Source organism: Lynx rufus, unplaced genomic scaffold (assembly GCF_022079265.1).
Source record: "Lynx rufus isolate CCGP_SWC_20201006 ecotype Redwood Valley unplaced genomic scaffold, mLynRuf1.p SCAF_15, whole genome shotgun sequence".
NCBI classification, from domain to species: domain Eukaryota; kingdom Metazoa; phylum Chordata; class Mammalia; order Carnivora; family Felidae; genus Lynx; species Lynx rufus.
In genome coordinates this window covers 45,821,060-45,839,903 of record NW_025814829.1, presented here as the reverse complement: position 1 = coordinate 45,839,903, position 18,844 = coordinate 45,821,060, and the positions used below count along the sequence as shown (strand labels likewise).

At 35.3% G+C, this 18,844-nt stretch overlaps 1 protein-coding gene across 9 annotated transcripts in view; it reads right to left on the bottom strand.

The window, feature by feature from the left end:
* The window catches only part of COP1 (COP1 E3 ubiquitin ligase), a 279,328-nt gene that overhangs the window by 85,410 nt on the left and 175,074 nt on the right, over positions 1–18,844 (bottom strand). For all 9 annotated transcript variants that reach the window (XR_006961642.1, XM_047076961.1, XM_047076962.1 and 6 more), the window contains one exon: positions 11,308–11,424. Coding sequence is in view for 8 of the 9 variants with exons in the window: in XM_047076961.1 (XP_046932917.1) it covers positions 11,308–11,424 (117 nt within the window). In the remaining variant the exon portion in view is untranslated. The remainder of the gene's footprint in view (positions 1–11,307; positions 11,425–18,844) is intronic.

Genomic DNA, 18,844 nt, shown 5'->3' with positions numbered 1-18,844 from the left:
AAGCACTATACTTAAAGATATAATAATTATTTCCCCTTCTCTTCTTTATGGTTGAATTTTATATTCCTGCAGTGGATGAATATATTCCTAAACAACAGTTTGTTTTGCATGTTTGTAAATAGAATTACACTGTACATTCTTCTGTGACTTCCTTTCATTCAACCTATTTGCTTATTATTCATCCATATGGATTCATGGAGATGCATTTCATTCTCACTGCTGAATGTTTCACAGTATGAATGTGCAAACAATGCCATTACATACATTATTTAAATACGTATTTCTCGGGGAGCCTGGGTGGCTCAGTCAGTTGAATGACCGACTTTGGCTCAGGTCATGATCTCACGGTCTGTGAGTTCGAGCCCTGCGTCAGGCTCTGTGCTGACAGCTCGGAGCCTGCTTCAGATTCTGTGTCTCCGTCTCTGTCTCTGCCTCTCCCCCACTCATGCTCTGTCTCTGTCTCAGAAATAAATAAACATTAAAAAAATATATATATATATATATATATATATGTATGTATGTATGTATTTCTCTAAGGCAAGGATTCTCAGACTTTGGAGTGCATAAAATTCATTTGGGGAGACTGTTAATAAAAAAAAAAAGGTTCCTAGAGTCCATCAGAAATTAAGAATAAGGAACAATGCATACTTTGATTCAGTAGGTCTTGGTCAGGGTGCTAGAATTTGCATTTCTTATCAAGCTCCTAAGTGATATTGATGCTAACTGCTGTGCACACAACACTTTCAGTAGCAAAGCTGTAGGGTGTATTTATCATTTTCTTATCATTTATTTCAAAGAGTTCTTCATGAAATCTGGATACTAATACCTTGTCATTGTAGGTGTTATCTTCTGCCAATTAATGACTTTTGCTTTAAATTTTATTGGAGATAAATTTAATCACCTTTCATTTATGGTTTATACTTCTGTGTCTTAAAGCCTTCCTTACCACAAGATCATGAAAATATTTTCTTACATATTATCTTCTAAATACTTTAGAAGTCTTACTGTTCATATTTAGGTAATTTTATCAACTGGAATTGACTTTGTGTATTACATGCGGTAGAGCAAAAATTCCCATAACAACTGTCAGAGTCCAAAAATTCTGTATTTTCCAAACAATCAACTTTGCCAGGTATCAAATGTCCATACGTTTGTAAGCCTGTTGCTGGTTCTGTTCCACTAATCTATCAATCCTTTGCCAAAATAAAACTTTTTATTTACCATGCTTTAACCTTGTTTCCGAGTGTCTCCTGTAAAGAGTACATTATTACATTTTGAACATTTTAACTAGCCTCTTAATCCCTTTTACTTGGAGCAAATTAGACATTTCCATTTACTTTTAGATATATCTGCAGTTCTATCAGCTTATTTTCTTTTTTAATTACCCCTTCTAATTACCCCAAATATTTGATGCTACTTTCCTACTTTCCTGTTCTCTTGGATTAACCAAATATTCTACTCCTTCCACCTTGCCACAATAACAGTTTGGATTTTGTACTTTGGTTCTATTATTTTATTAGCTCCCTGAGGAATTACATCATGTATTTCATACTTCCCAAGTGTGTGTAGTGCTTACTCAATACTAGGTTTCAAAAACTGAATGATCGTTGGGGCGCCTGGGTGGCTCGGTCAGTTAAGAGTCCGACTTCAGCTCAGGTCATGATCTCACGGTCCGTGAGTTTGAGCCCTGCGTCAGGCTCTGTGCTGACAGCTCACAGCCTGGAGCCTGTTTCAGATTCTGTGACTCCCTCTCTCTCTGCCCCTCCCCTGTTCATGCTCTGTCTCTCTCTGTCTCAAAAATAAATAAACGTTAAAAAAATTAAAAAAAAAAACTGAATGATCGCATCTATTAAATTAGTAACAGCTGAACAGACGCCTAACTTTAAATATCTCACTGCATTTAATATAAATACAAAATTTCCTTTGCAGTCTGTTTTTAAAAATATCTTGTAGCTACAGTGCTACTTACAGGCTGGAAGGCAAGAAACATAAATAGGTGAAAATTTTACTAGGGACGCCTGGATGGCTCAGTCGGTTAAGCATACAACTCTTGGTTTCAGCTCAGGTCATGAGCTCATATCTTCGTGGGATCAAGCCCCACATCTGGACCTGCGCTCGTGGTGCAGAGCCTGCTTGGGACTCTCTCTCTGCCCCTCCCCCACTTACACAGTCTCTGTCTCTCTCAAAATAAATAAACTTTTAAAAATTAAAAAAAAAAAGTAATGATCTACTAGGTGGTTCAAAGTTGTTTTTAGACTCTAGCATCCCTGAAAGTACACTGCATGACTAAGTAATAGAATACTTTGTTTTTTAATAGTATTGGCTTTATGCATGCCACTCCCATTTGAGTTCACTCAAGTTACTTGCAAAGTTGAAAATAAAATGTCTTTAATATTCATTTTCGCCCTATTATTTTTATACTACTTACTGTTCATGAATGCTATGACACTAAATCCAAATTTGTTAAATATTCAGACATTTAATTTATTTAACTATGAAGGAAAAGACATCATCCCCACTGGCAGCTGCTGTATAAAATAAAGGACAAGGCATATTTATAAACCTAGCAAGCCTAAACCTTTTCCCATTACTTAAATAACATGGGAAATTACAATAAAAGACACCTCAAGCACTTACACATCTACCTTAACTCAAGTTTCTCCATGTTAACTCTAAAAAATGAATTAAATTAGGTTTCATACCACTTTAAACACTGGCTTCTTAAATTGAAAGGACCTAATTATACTTTGGGGTGGGGGCAACAGAATGGAGATCTAGAGCATAGAGGTCCATCTTTTAGATTCAGCCCTAATTTAAAGAAAGAAGAAATACTATAAAATAAAGAAAGAAAAGTACTATAAAAAATGCTTAGTGGCCTCCTCCTCAAGAAATGCTGTATCTATCTCTCTGTGGAGAGATACCTGTAAAACTGTTAAGAACAGTACATCTAAAGAGGCAGTGTAAGGATGCTTGGTGAAGAAGAACTTAAGCTTTATGTGTAACATATGAAAGTTGAGAGTGAGGATATAATCTTGTACTATTTGTACAATTAAATACACACAATTTTTAAAGGATTACATCAATTTTTAAAAATTGTTTTATCTTTATTGAGAGAGACAGAGACTAAGCGTGAGCAGGGGAAGGCAGAGAGAGAGGGAGACACAGAATCTGAAGCAGGCTCCAGTCTGACCTGTCCTCACAGAGCCCGACGTGGGGCTCATACGAACGGCAAGATCATGACCTGAGTCCAAGTCAGATGCTTAACTGACTGAGCCACCCAGGGGCCCCTGATCACATCAATTATAAGCACTGAAGATGCATATATCAGATAGCCTCAGACAGCTTTACTCAGACTCAAGAAATCTGCGTGGAAGAATCTTTATAAAAATTCTGAGTGAAAAATTTCAGAGTAAACGACATGAGTCAAACATAAGGAATACTGAAGCCGATCATGGAGGGTTTGGAACGAAAGCAAAGGAATCTATATTTATTCTTTAAGTAATAAGAAGCAACTCAAAGTTTCACAGTAAGGGAAGTAATATGTAGGTATTTAAAAATAAATTATCAAGAACAACAAAACAAAAAACAAAGGTTATCTTTTCCTTTTGAAGACTGAGTTATTATGCCAATCACAAAAACTACAAAGTATCAAAAATAAGAAAACGATATTTTAACTGTCGTAAAATACTACGTTGTATGACTATATCATATATATTGTTTTCTTATTGATGAACTTTTTTTAATTAGGCAATGCTGTAAGGAACATCTTTTTCTTGGTTGAATCATATGAAATTGGTGTTTTTGTAGGTCAAAAATATTTGAATAGGGACGATTTTTATGGTTAAACTTACTTTATTCCTTTTATGCTAACAGTAATCTTTAATTTTGGACTATACAGTAAATGGGAAATGTTACCTGATTGTTTTTACTTGAATTTCCCTATTGTTAGTGAAGTTAGACATATGTTCATATGCTCATTAGCCACTTGGATTTCCTCTCAAATTTCCCACTTATATTCTGGGCTCATCTTGAGTACGGAAAACAAAGCATTTCTTTATGGAAAACAAATGGTATGTTTATGCATATGAACTATTTAGCTTATTGAGAGTAACAAAGACTTTACAGTAACCAAAACTAAAATTATTTATTGACAACAGAGTTAAATAAGATATTTCAGAATTCCTGTTTGTTCTGAACAGTATACCTTCCCAGTGAATATATTATTCGCGCAAATGCCACTCCTAAATCGGAATAGTAACCTTACTATTTACAGTAAAGGGATTTATATCACTAATTTCTAGGGGAAAAAAACTATTATTACTTTAAAAAGAATGCCTCAAGAGTATATATATTTCCTACCTGTTATACTAATTACAGTTTAAAAAACTGCAAGACACTTCAGGTTAGTATGCAAGCAACTCTGATGATCTCTTAAAACCATAGACTGCTAGGAGTTCAACTTACTTTAATCTTGCAATGCTATCCCAAACTGGCTTTAGAGAAGATAGATTGGAGAAAAATAGTTTTTCTACCTTTTTATACTCAATAAGAAAATATCATGTAGTAATCAAGTAATAGACAATTAATAAACACTTTCATCTATACATTAAAAATGTGGCACCTGGGTGGCTTAGTCGGTTAAGTGTCCGACTTCAGCTGAGGTCACGATCTTGTGGTTCACGAGTTCGAGCCCTGCATCGCACTGTATGCTGACAGCTCAGAGCTTGGAGCCTGCTTCAGATTCTGTATCCCTTTCTCTCTGCCCCTCCCCTGCTCGTGCTTTTTGTCTCTCTCTCAAAAATAAATAAAAACGTTAAAAAATTTTTTTTTTAGTATTATCCTCTCTTCTGGTAAAAACATGCTTCAGATAATCTCAGTGCTTAAAAGAGTTTTAAATAGTGTAAAATAAGATTCAAAGCATGTTCTCAATATTAACCATAAAAAAGTAGTTTAAAATTCTTAGTCTACTATTTTCAAGCGGGACCATGACTTAGGACTTGATATTTTAAAAGAAATACTTGTGAATATTTAGTACACCACAAGAAATTTCTCATGCTATATTCTCCATTAAAAAAAAACAACAACAGGGGCGCCTGGGTGGCGCAGTCGGTTGGGCGTCCGACTTCAGCCAGGTCACGATCTCGCGGTCCGTGAGTTCGAGCCCCGTGTCAGGCTCTGGGCTGATGGCTCGGAGCCTGGAGCCTGTTTCCGATTCTGTGTCTCCCTCTCTCTCTGCCCCTCCCCCGTTCATGCTCTGTCTCTCTCTGTCCCAAAAATAAATAAACACGTTGAAAAAAAAAATTAAAAAAAAAAACACAACTAGACATCTTTCTATAATATGATAAAAGGTAAAAGAGCAAAATGATGAAGTAAAAGAGAAAAATATATTACTTGTACCAAATAGAAATATAAGCTCTAAATGAAGACAGGCAGGGAACCGTCTTAGAATTAGCACAATGCATCACTACCCAAGTAGGATCCACAGTGCCTTTGCAACAGGGGAGTAAAAATGTAGTTGGTGAGTAGCATACTTACTCATTATCTATTTCTGGCAACTTCAAAAGCAATGTTTAAAAATGTACAGCCCACTTCTAATGTCAAATTCATCATCATAAATGATATTTATTAAGCAATCTCATGAATGTGACTCTGTACTTCTCTCAGTGGTAAAATAAACGATACGGCTAAAGTGATGTTTCACAGTTTAAAGAGAAACATTTGGATAATAGTCTATATTCTAACAAATGTTACAATTCTAAATGAAAATGAGGCAACATCAGTCACTGTTTTCGAGTAATACAAGCTTTTAAGATTAAAAGCATGTTTCAATCAGTAAAAAATACATTAAAGGCACTGAAAAAGTAAGGACTGCTGGATTCATTAACGCCTTGCTCAGATACTAGAAACCTATTTCAAAGCCAGAAAAAATAACTCCTTACAGTCATATGAAACTGCATTGCGCTGGATAGAGCCAATGACATCGGCATCTATTCCCACCATCTTTTTTAAGCCTATGGAGGATGGAATGTTATAACTACATTGCCCAGATCCTCTTGTAGTTGTGTTTCCAGATGTGAATTAGTTTCCAGCACTAGGATGCACTTATGTAAGATCTGAAAGGTAGCAAGTCGGTGATCATTCTGCTTTGGATATTTCTGTTGCAATGAGCCTCACTGTAAATATGTGAAGGTTTTCTGATATAATATTACAATATCCAGTCTCCAGCTTTTATTAGTTACACTGAAAGATTTCTGATCCCTTGATTATAGCAATGGCATAACATTCATGAACTCAAAAGATTCTGATCTCGATTGGATGAGAAAAAAAGAACAGCTCTCCCGGTCTCCCAATAAGAGTCTTAGCCTACAGATCTCTAACCCTTCCAACAAGTAAGTTTAGTTAACAACATTAAGAACAGTGGAAATATATGGTATTCTGGCGTGAAGCATCTCTCATACACACACACACACACACACACACACACACACACCCACTTGAAATAAACTGACAAATATTAAACTAGACCTACCAAAAGAAAAAAGAGAGAAGACACAAATGACCAGTTAGAAATCAAAGAAGGGACGTTACTACAGAATTACAGAAGTTAAACTACAGAAATGAAAAGGACTATAAGAGAACATTATGAACACCTTTATCACAACAAATTAGAAAAACTGAACATACAAATTCCTAGAAACACAACTACCAAAAATGACTTCAAGAAGAAAAAGAGAAAATCTGAATGAACTCATAAGAAGAAATTAAATTAGGAATTTAAAATATTCTCATGGAGTCTAAGTCCAGATGGTTTCACTGATAAATTTCATCAAATATTTAAAGAAAAAATAATACCAAAGCTTTACAAACTTATTCAGTAAACAAAGAAACACTTCCCAACTCATTCTATAAGGCCAACAGTTCTTCGCTATTAAAGCCACAAAACATCACAAGAAAGTTACAAATATCCAAAAAACACTTAAAATATTAGCAAGCTCAATCCTGCAACATATAAAAAGGATTTTACACTACAGCTATGAGAGATTTTTTTTCCCAGGAATGGAAGGGTGGTTTAACATTCAAGACAAAAATAACAATAATGAACTATTACATATTATTAAATTAAGGACATAAACTACAAGATCATCTCAGTAGACAGAGAAAAAACATTTGACAAAATCTAAAACTCATTCATAATAAACACTCTTAGCAAACTAGGAATAGAGAACTAATCAACTTGATAAAGGGTATCTACAAAAATCTCCCAGCAAATATCATACCTAATTGTGACGGACTGAATACTTTCCTATAAGGTAAGGAAGTCCTTCTGCCACTTCCATTCAACATTCTACATGAGCTTGAAGCTCATGCAAATAAGCAAAAAGACATTAACATAGTAAAGGAAGAAATAAAATTACTTTAATCCATAGATAGCATGAATCCCAAATGTAGAAAATCCCAAAAAAATCCACAATAAAACTAAGAGAAAAAAATACAAAAGAGCAGTACAATTGCAGGATGCAAGATCAATATGCAAAAATTAATTGTATTTCTGTGCTCTAGCAAAAAACAAAAATTAAAAATAAAATTAAGAAAACAATTCCATTCACAATATATTTAAAGTAATAAAATACTGTATGTTAACTGGAATTTAAATAAAAATGTTGAAAAAAGTATCAAAAAAATAAAAGTAGTAACATACTCGGGAATAAATTTAATAAGACAAGTTCAAGACTTGTATACCAGGAATTATAAAACAATGATTAAAATGGTTAAGAAAAAACACAGCGAATTATATACCAATTTATGATTGCATGTGTAAAAATACCAGCAATAAATGCAGCAATATGCCAAAAGAATTCCACATTATGCTCAAGCAAGGTTTATTCTAGAAATACAAATATAATCCAATATCAGAAAACGTAAATGCATCATCCATTACATCAACAAATTAAACCATATGAGTTTATCAACTGTGACTAAAAAAGCATTTGATAAAATACTAAGTTGTTCCCAAGAAACAGTAAAATGAATTATTTGAATTTAATAAAGATTACTTTCCAAAAGTAGATACCCTTAAAAGTAAAAGACTGAAGCCCAGTCAACTAAGTGAAATAGAGGAGAAAAGAACTATCACTGTTATCATGTAATACTGCCTTGTAAGAAGAGAATACAATAAATCATTGAAAAAGAAGAAATACAAATACCGTTGTATTTGTATCATTGTATCATTTGGTTACTATCAAGTATAAATGGATAGCTCAAAGACTGTACTAAACAGGTACTAGATTTAATTTAAAAAAATTTAATAGGTGCCTACATATAATACAAATATCCAAATATCAAAAGTTTCTATCTACTCTTAGCAACAGTACTTAAAAATAAGGAATGGAAAAAGTATTTTATTTAAAACAGTAACAAAAAAATGGGGCGCCTGGGTGGTTCCACCAGTTAAGCGTCTGACTTCGGCTCAGGTCATGATTTCACAGTTCGTGAGTTCAAGCCCCGCATCAGGCTCTGTACTAACAGCTCAGAGCCTGAAGCCCGCTTCAGATTCTGTGTCTCCCTCTCTCCCTGCCCCTCCCCTGCTCACACTCTCTCTCTCTCAAAAACAAATAAACTGTTAAAAAATAAAATAAAAAACCAAAATGGTACCAAAATTATAATATACATAGAAAAAAGTTAACCAGAAAAACCTTAAGCCTAAATGAAATAAACTATAAAATCTCACTGTAGGATAGAAAATAATCCGAACAAACAGAAAAATACCCCTTCTAACTATGTGGGAAGATATACTATCTTAATAAGGCCAGTGGTTCCAAAATTAACAAGTAAATACAATGTAATTCAGAAGAGAATCCCAAAAGAATTTTTCTAGAATTGGAAAAATATAAATCTTAAAGCATACATGGAAAATTAAATGCAAAAATTAAGTAAGAACTACATGAAATTTTAAAACAGTAGGAGCAAACTGCCTGCCAGATAGCAAAGCATTTTTAAAAGCAGGTTTCCTTAATACAGGTATGCTGTTTCTAAGGGGCACACGCACCACAACCTGTATAGCAGTGCTATCAACAACAGCCAAAGTATGGAAAGAGCACAAATGTCCATCGATGGATGAATGGATAAAGAAGATGTGGTATGTACACGCACACACGCACGCACGCAATGGAGTATTCCCCGGCAATTAAAAAGAATGAAATCTTGCCATTTGCAACTATGTGGATGGAACTAGAGGGTATCGTGCGAAGCGAAATTAGTCAGAGAAAGGCAAATATCATATGAATGCACTCATGAGGAATTTAACATACAAAACAGATGAGCATAAAAGAAAGGAAGCAAAAAAATATATAACAGGGAAGGGGACAAAACATAAGAGACTCTTAAGGAGAAAAAACAGTTGCTGGACGGGTTGTGGGAGGAGGGTGGGCTAAATGGGTAAGGGGCATTAAGGAATCTACTCCTAAAATCATTGTTGCACTATATGCTAACTAACTTGGATGTGAATGAATGAATGTAGGTTTCCCTAGGAACACCTGGTTGGCTCAGTGAGAAGAGCATGCAATCCTTCATCTCAAGGTTGTGAGTTTGACCCCACATTGGGTGTAGAGACCACTTAAATAAATAAACTTTAAAAAATAAAATAAAATAATAGGGACACCTGGGTGGCTCAGTTGGCTAAGCGTCCAAATCTGGCTCAGGTCATGATCTTGTGGTTCATGAGTTCGAGCCCCACGTCAGGCTCTGTGCTGACAGCTCTGAGCCTGGAGCCTGCTTCAGATTCTGTGTCTCACTCTCTCTCTGCCCTCCCCCTACTCACACTCTGTCTCTCTCCCTCCCCTCCTTTCTGTCTCTCAAAAATAAATAAAAATTTAAAAAAAAGGGGGGGATACCACTTTCTCTTTAAAAAAAAATAATTTATTAATTAAATTAAATAATAAAATAAGGTAGGTTTCCCTTTATCAGGAAGGAAAACATTTGAAAATGTTCATATCTGGCATCTGTACATACTAAATATTGATAAAAACTTCTAGTCATAAATTACGGCCAATGGTTAATGTATATATAAAATATAAGATAACAGTAAAACTGTTTTCAATAAATGCATGATAAAATATTAAAAATGAAAATAACAATTATTGAGTACCATCTTGTAAGAGCTTTACATATACCATCTTCCTTTCATAATCCCCATAAGATAGGACTATCTCCATTTTAAGTCCAAGAGACTTGGGGAGATGAGTTAACCAACTTGCATAACCAGTGGTAGAAAAAGGATTTAACAAGGAAAATTCTGTATGCTAATAGAGAATTCTACCTACATATACATGTTAGACCATAACTTACTAGAATCTAATAATGAAATTATGTCAGTATATAAGTGAATAAATAATAAGTGGAAATAAGGAAAAGGTATCATAAATAAGATTTAAATTGTGCTTTTCTTTTTTTTAAAGGGTGATTCTGTGTTCATGATATGGTGCTAAGCTCATCTTTATTAAAAAAAAACCTGAGATTATCAATAAAAAAAATCAAGATTTCCTAATGCAGAAGTTAAATTATAGGTGTTTTGTTTTAGCAAATATTTAAGGGGGGGGGGGGCAGATACAAAAGACAAAGGAGTAAGGCAATGATTTATCTTCCAATCCATTACACTTCTGAAAATGAAAAGAAGGCACTAATATTAATTATAACAGTATAAGTATAAACTAGGGCTGGCAAAGCCAGACAGTTGGTCACCCTAGCTAAGAAAAAGATGTTATCAAAAAATTCTTTGCTATGATATTAACAGCTAACATGCTTTTGAGTACTTCCTGTGTTACCATGCATTCCATGATACAAGATTTTATCTTATTCACTATCCCTATATGGGTGCTTTGTGCACAGTACTATATACGTGTGTGCATGCGTGTGTGTGTATGTATACACACAAAATTGTTGAACGAATGAATAGATTTCCTTTAATTAAAAATGGATTCCTGTGTCTATACAATATAACTTAATCATTTAAACATCATTATGAACTAAGTTTGTGAATAAGCATTAGTTCATGCATACAAAGACTTAGAGGAGCAAAAAGAATCAACAAACCTAACTTTATGTATTAAACATGGGTGACAGAATACTGAAATTAAAGCACAGCAATAAATGAGTAATGATGGCACAATGCATACTTCTAACTTAGAGTCTAATAACAAAAACAAAATTTAAACCTATAAGGAAAGTTATTCATTTTAAAACACGGTCTTTTATCCTAGCCACAATACTCAACCAACATCAAAAGAAGATAAAACTGCTCTAATTTCTTACCTGCACAGCCGAAAGCCAAATGGTATCTAGAAGAGGGGCTGAATTTAACACAGCACACGTTAGCCTTCGCCTCAATGCTTGCCACTGAGTTGTCTAGGTTGGTAGACCATAGCTTCACTAAGAGTAAAGGACAAATAAAAATAAAAAGAATTAAATAATGCATTAGCAAATGCTTCTATAAACTAGAAAGTTAGCTTATTTCTACAGTTGCCTTTTCATACTATTCCAAAGCATTTTAGTTTATGAGGACCAATACTGTTTAAACTGCATGACTGCATAATAAAACAATATACTGAAACCGAGAGCATAGTTTCAAAGTCAGAAAACAACAGAAAATCAGTGTATGCTGAGAAGTAACATGATCCCATATCTAAGGCATAAAAGACAGGGGTAAAACAAGCAATATGGAGATACATGTGTATTTGTTTTAGTATTCTTTAAACAGTGTGTGTGGGTGGGGGGAGGGTACTTGGTTGGCTCACTGGGTAGAGCATGTGACTCCAGATGTCAGGGTTGTGAGTTCAAGCCCCACCTTGGGCATGGAGCCTACTTTAAAAAAAATGGTGTGTGCGTGTGTGTGTTTCTCAAAAGTGTCACAGGTTGGAAGAGGAGTCATATAGTCACCCACTCCTACACACACACACACACACACACACACACAGAGTCATATATGTATTACATATATCAGAATACAAATGCCATTTAAACTACCTAGAAGCAGTTCTTATTTTATCTTTCAAGTGAGAATTCCATGATTTAGGGGCATCTGGGTGGCTCAATTGGTTAAGCGTCTCACTTTTTTTTTTTTTAATTTTTTTTTCAACGTTTATTTATTTTTGGGACAGAGAGAGACAGAGCATGAACGGGGGAGGGGCAGAGAGAGAGGGAGACACAGAATCTGAAACAGGTTCCAGGCTCCGAGCCATCAGCCCAGAGCCTGATGCGGGGCAAGAAATCCCGGACCGCGAGATCGTGACCTGGCTGAAGTCGGACGCTTAACCGACTGCGCCACCTAGGCGCCCCAAGCGTCTCACTCTTGATTTCGGCTCAGGTCAAGATCTCATGGTCATGGGACTGAGCCCCAAGTTGGGCTCTGTGCTGAGTGTGGAGCCTACATGGGATTCTTCCTCTCCCTCTCTACCCCTCACTCACTCATGCTCCCTTTCAAATAAACATTAAAAAAAAAAAAAGAATTTCATGATTTTTCAATTTTATATAGGAACTCAGTTACATAAGTATGTTTAAAGTAATGTTACTAAATTATTTAGCTAAACTTTAAAATATTGTTTCAATATTTGACATTCAGTCTATTCCAATGGTATATACTGAGATTTATCATGATTAAGGAATGGCAAGCTGACTAATTAGAGCAAGTCAGATCTGAAAGCAGAAACAGAAAGGTGAGCTGTTGTCTTGTAAGGTACCAGAGCATCTATCATTATCATATCATATCATATCATATTTTATTTATTTAAAAAAGAGAGAGAAAGAAAGGGCACATATGCAGGTGAGCAGGGGAGGGGCAGAGGGAAAGTAAGAGAGGCTCCATGCCCAGTGCAAAGCCTGAAAGGGGGCTTGATCATGACCATGAGGATCATGACCTGAGCCAAAATCAAGCGCCAGACGCGCAACTGACTGAGCCACCCAGGTGCCCTCATCATATTGTTTTTAAACAAAAATGTCTTCATAGACAATAGAATACACAAAGAAAATAGATTTTCAAAATATTGGTTACAATACCAGTTGCACATCACAACTAATAATAAACATTAATGATAACAACAAAAATCTTCCTATCCATCTTTTCAGTGGGCACCAATGTCCCATCCTGAACAATACCCAGTTAGGGTCCAGGTATTGTTGTGTTTTAAATTTTTTTAGGTTTATTTATTTATTTATTTTGAGAGAGGGAGGGAGGGAGGGAAACCCAAGCAGGCTCCAAACTGTCAGTGCAGAGCCCAACACAGGGCTCGAACCCACAAACCATAAGATCATGACCTGAGCCAACACTAAGAGTTAATCACTTAACCGACTGAGCCACCCATGCACCCCATTAGGTATTGTTTTTTTTTTTTTTTATAAGCTCGTTGGGTGACTCCAGAGTACATTTAGGGATGAAAACTAGTATTAGGATAGAGTAAAATTTTAGAATCTTTTTTAAATATTTTATTTCATTTTTGAGAGAGAGAGTGAGCATGAGCAGGGGAGAGGGACAGAGGGAAGGAGAGAGGGAGGGGGAAAAAAGGAGGGAGGGGGAGGAAGGGGGGAGGGGGAGGGAGAGGGAGAGGGAGAGGGAGAGGGAGAGATGGAGAGACAGAGAGAGACAGAGAGAGACAGAGAGAGACAAAGACACTCCCAAGCAGACTCCACACTTAGCAAGGAGCCAGATGCGGGGCTTGAACCCACCACCCTGGGATCATGACCTGAGCCAAAATCAAGAGTTAGATGCTAACTGACTAGCCACTCAGATGCCTCTAAAATCCATTCAGGAATGCTAATATGGTAATAGGAGTAAAAAAAAAAAAATAAGGTAAAAAATGGTACTTCCTAAGAATAGAGATTTTCTCTGTGTGAATAATTTACTTCTTATGAGTGGAATTCCATAGAGCATTTCTTAATATGTGGACTCTCAGAATAAAAATTAACCATTAAAAAAGTTATTTACACCCTAATGAATTTATTAGCCCTCTAAGAGAAAAATAAGACACACAATATTGAAATAAAAGAGTAAGAGTTTTAAATAGTAATACTTTATTTCTTTCATGTTATTTTCTAATAGGAATCATGTGCTATTTCAATTAATATATAACTGTCCAGGCAATTAAGATACACAATTCTGAGATAAAATGGCTAGCTGAATGTAAAAGTCTACAAGTCAAATATAGCATTTATAGGTTAGAATATCCAGTGGTAGAACTGTACCTTAACAACGTAGCACGCGGAAGTTAATCTACAACAAATATTCATGAAGCACCTACTGTTCCCATAATCCCACTTATACTAATCACTAAACCCTTTATAAACGAAGGTTACAGATCAGTGTTTTATCAGAATTAAATACAAGTAAGTATAATGAGCTAGAACAAAATGACATTTAAATTAGAAAGTCTCTTTTTATTTTATGGTAATTTGCTGAATGACGCAATCATTAACATTTCAAAAGTAAGTCACAATGACAACAGCCAAACTATGGAGAGAGCCCAAATACCCATCAACTGAAAAACGGATAAAGAAAATGTGGTATATATGAAATGGAATATTACTCAGCCATCAAAAAGAATGAAATCTTGCCATTTGCAATGACTTGGATGGAGCTAGAATGTATTATGTTAAGTGAAATAAGTCACTCGGAGAAAGACAAATACAATATGATTGCATTTATAGGCGGAATTTAAGAAACAAAACAACATATGAAGGGCAAGGGAAGAAAAGCAGGAAACAAACCACAAGAGGCTCTTAATGATGACAGTTGACAGAGGGAGGTGAATGGGAGATGGGCTAGATGGATGATGGGTATTAATTAAGGAGGGCACTTGTGATGCGCACTTCGTGTTGTATGTAAGTGATGAATCACCTAATTCCTGAGACCAATATTGCACTGTTATATTAACTAATTAAAATTTAAATCTATCAATAAGTCACAATGGTAAACATCATAATTACAATTTTCAATATGAAAGATATTAGAATCCAATATAACTAAGCTATAACAATAACTAAGGCTTAAAATAAAGATATAGTGAATATTTATAGCTTAGAAAAGGAAAATAAAAAATGATACATTTTATTTTATTACTGATTATTAAACAATACAGGTATTATGAGTTAAACTGTGTTCCCCAAAAAGATATGTTGTATTCATAACCCCGGGTACCTCTGAATGTCACTTAATTTGTAAATAAGGTCTTTGCAGATGTAATCAAGTTAAAATGAGGTTATATTGGATTCGGATGGACCCTAACTCCAATGAATGATACCTTCATAAGAAGAAGGAGACTTGGATAGACAGGTACAAAGTACAAAAGGCCATGTATCAAGGAAGGCAAAAACTGGATGCAGCCACAAGTCAAGAAATGGAGATGGAAGGACTGCTACCAGCCACCAGAAGCTAGGAAGACAGTGAGGAAGGAGTCTTCCCCAGAGCCTTCAGAGGGAGCATGGCCTTGCCAACACCTTCATTTCTGGGCTTCTAGCCTCCAGTAAGGTGAGAGAATAAATCTCTGTTGTGCAAGTCAGCCATTTTGTGATACGCAGTATTAGGAGTTCTAGAAAACTACTAGAACAGATAAGATGAAACAGTATTAAAATTAACCCAGTATTCCTAAAATGGCATCATAGATTAAAAAGTAAAATAGTAGAAAGTGTAGAAGAAATCAACAAAAGGTTTGGAAGAAAACGTCTAAAACAAATGTAAATGAGATGGTCCTCAAAATAAAGAGACAGCATGTAAATCAATAATAATAAGCCTCCTGTGGGGCACCTGGGTGGTCAGTTGGTTGAACGGCTGACTTCAGCTCAGGTCATGATCTCATGGCTCGTGAGTTCAAGCCCCACATCAGGCTCTGTGCTGACAGCTCAGAGCCTGGAGCCTGCTTCAGATTCTGTGTCTCCCTCTCTCTCTGCCCCTCCCCGCTCACATTCTGTCTCTCCCTGTCTCTCAAAAATAAATAAACATTAAAAAAATAATAATCAAATAATAAGCCTCCTGTTACTTTCTCCTTAAGAGAATGATAGTAAAAATTTCATTTAACATCAAAACTTAAAACTTCATCATTTAGTGTGAAAACTTTGTAAGAAAAAGTAAAAGTGAATTTAAAAGAAAATTCCATCCTCAAGGTGAAGAACTAATTAAAGAAATTAAAACAAACACACTTCACTTATGTATATATTGTCTTCTTTGAACTTCCTTAAAAAATCAAAATAGTGACTGCCAGAACAACCGTGTTGCAACGTAGGAGGCTAAAAATAAAAACAAACTTGTTCTGACTACCTAGCTGGCTTTAGGAAGTGAACTTGTTACTTAAACCTATATATTTTATTACAAGTTTGATTAAAGTTAAGAAGTAAAGTTTTTTCTAAGTATCATCTGAATCTTAAATCCCATTAAAAAATACTCAATTTGTAAAAATCCAACTACCCTAGAAGATCAGTATAGTTTATCATCTATTAATTTTTAAAATAAGAGTTAAACAGTCTCCAAGTACTTTTGTTCAAAATTATTTTTCCAAAACTAGAATACATTGAATATCTATAATAACGTCAACACCAATTCCAATATGCAGGATTTATGTTTCAGAGCTTCTTTGCATGTCTTTTTTGCACCAAAACTTCTAAAAAGGAATTCGTGAAGAAGAAGAGGAGGAGGAGGAGGAGGAGGAGGAGGAGGAGAAAACAGGCACTGGTGGGTGTTTGACACAGTAAAAAAAAAAAAAAAAAAAAAGCCTGTCTTCAGTGCAACTATGAATACATTTGATATCCCCTACTCTTGAACCACTTCTGAGCCACTGCCTACATACTACAGAAAACACAACGAGCAAAAAGGGATGGTGCTGTTTCACCAAACACTACAGAAAACCTGAGGGACATATGCACTATATTATAAATCTATTTAAAAATATGAAAGACTAGACACAAAGATGTGTACTTTGCCAATACTGATTTACCCTCAAGTTTTTCTTTTCAACTTGATCAAATAGAGAAAACAGGCTTTGTTATATTAGTTACCTATTGTTGTTGTACAGCCAACTGCCCCAGTACTCAGCAACTTAAAACAGCAAAATTTGCTGTTACACAGTTTCTGATTGTCAGGAATCTCTGAGCAGCTCAGCTGGGTGGTTTCTGCTCAGTCTCCAGGATAAGAGGTCTCCATGCAGCTGAACTCGAGGATCTGCTTTCAAGCTCAGTCCCTCAACATGGCTCTTGGCATGTGATTCAGTTCCCCATAATATGGGCTTGTGACAATACTGCTAGCGTCTCCTCATGGACCCAAATGAAGATAAAGGCTAAATGTTTTATATGAACTAATTTCAGAAGCGACATACCACTGGGTGGCTCAGCCAGTTGAGTGTCTGACTCTTGATTTTGGCTCAGGTCATGATCTTGCGGCTCACGGGCTGAAGCCCCAAGTCAGGCTCTGCGCTCACAGCAGGCTCACGCAGCCTGCTAGGGATTCTCTCTCCCTCTCTGCCCCTCCCCTGCTCTTTTGCACTGTCCCGCGCATAGTCTCCTTCACCCCTCAAAAATAAATAAAGTAACTTAAAAAAAAAAAAAGTGACATACCTTCACTTCTGTGGTACTTTACCAATCACACAGAATGGAATAATGGGGAGGAAGGGAATTACACAAGCATGGGGGTGCCAGGACAGAAGGTCACTGGGCCATTTGGGATGCTAACATAAGCCTTTGAACTTCGTTTAGATAAAGGAGATATTCCACTTAGTAAAGTTATAACTTTTAGAAAAGGTAACTACCTAAAGTTATAAGACAGATAATACTATTTATGATAATACTATTTACTATGTTGCAGTTATATTTTTTAGTCCTTTTTTTTTTTTATTTTTTTTTTTTTTAAATTTTTTTTTTTCAACGTTTATTTATTTTTTGGGACAGAGAGAGACAGAGCATGAACGGGGGAGGGGCAGAGAGAGAGGGAGACACAGAATTGGAAACAGGCTCCAGGCTCTGAGCCATCAGCCCAGAGCCTGACGCGGGGCTCGAACTCACGGACCGCAAGATCGTGACCTGGCTGAAGTCGGACGCTTAACCGACTGCGCCACCCAGGCGCCCCAGTCCTTTGATAAAAAAAGTATTTCATTTAGTATAAGTTAACTGAAATTATTTTTTTAATTTGTCAAGATTTCAAATTCATCACTTTCACATTAACGTATGCAGCTATGAAAATCTGGAATAAATAAGAACCTGTAAATAGTGCTATTACTCTTCAAATTCATATTTGGGGATAAAAAAAACTTTAAAGAACGTGTTAATTCTAATTCAGTAAGATAACTCATTGCAAATGATTCTTAGTTTATGTATTTAAAAAGAAAAACATATTTCTCCTAAATAACTTAAAATTAGTTCATAACATTCTTTTCTGATTAACTTGCTACACAGCAAAACTGCATCTATAAGCCTACTACATTCATGTTTAACATTAACTTGTTTAACATACAAGTATGTGCATATGTATTTGAAAGTAAACTACTTTAAAAATACACAGCATTAAATAAGTAACAGCATGAATACAAAAAATATCATTTATAAGGACTCAATATTTATGGTTTGAAAAAATAATATCCATTAACAAATGGATATTACTAAATACAAAATATATAAAATGTTAAAAAGTATAAAACATTTAAAATGCTAATAATAAATAAATGTGTTAAATACATTAAAGGAATGTAAAGTATTCTTAGTATAATCACAAAGGCAGTATCTTACAAGCAATAAAAAAATCACCAAACAAAGAGTGATAAATACATTTACACAACACTAAATATTTTGAGATGGGCGTAATGCATTTGGGACTTTTAGT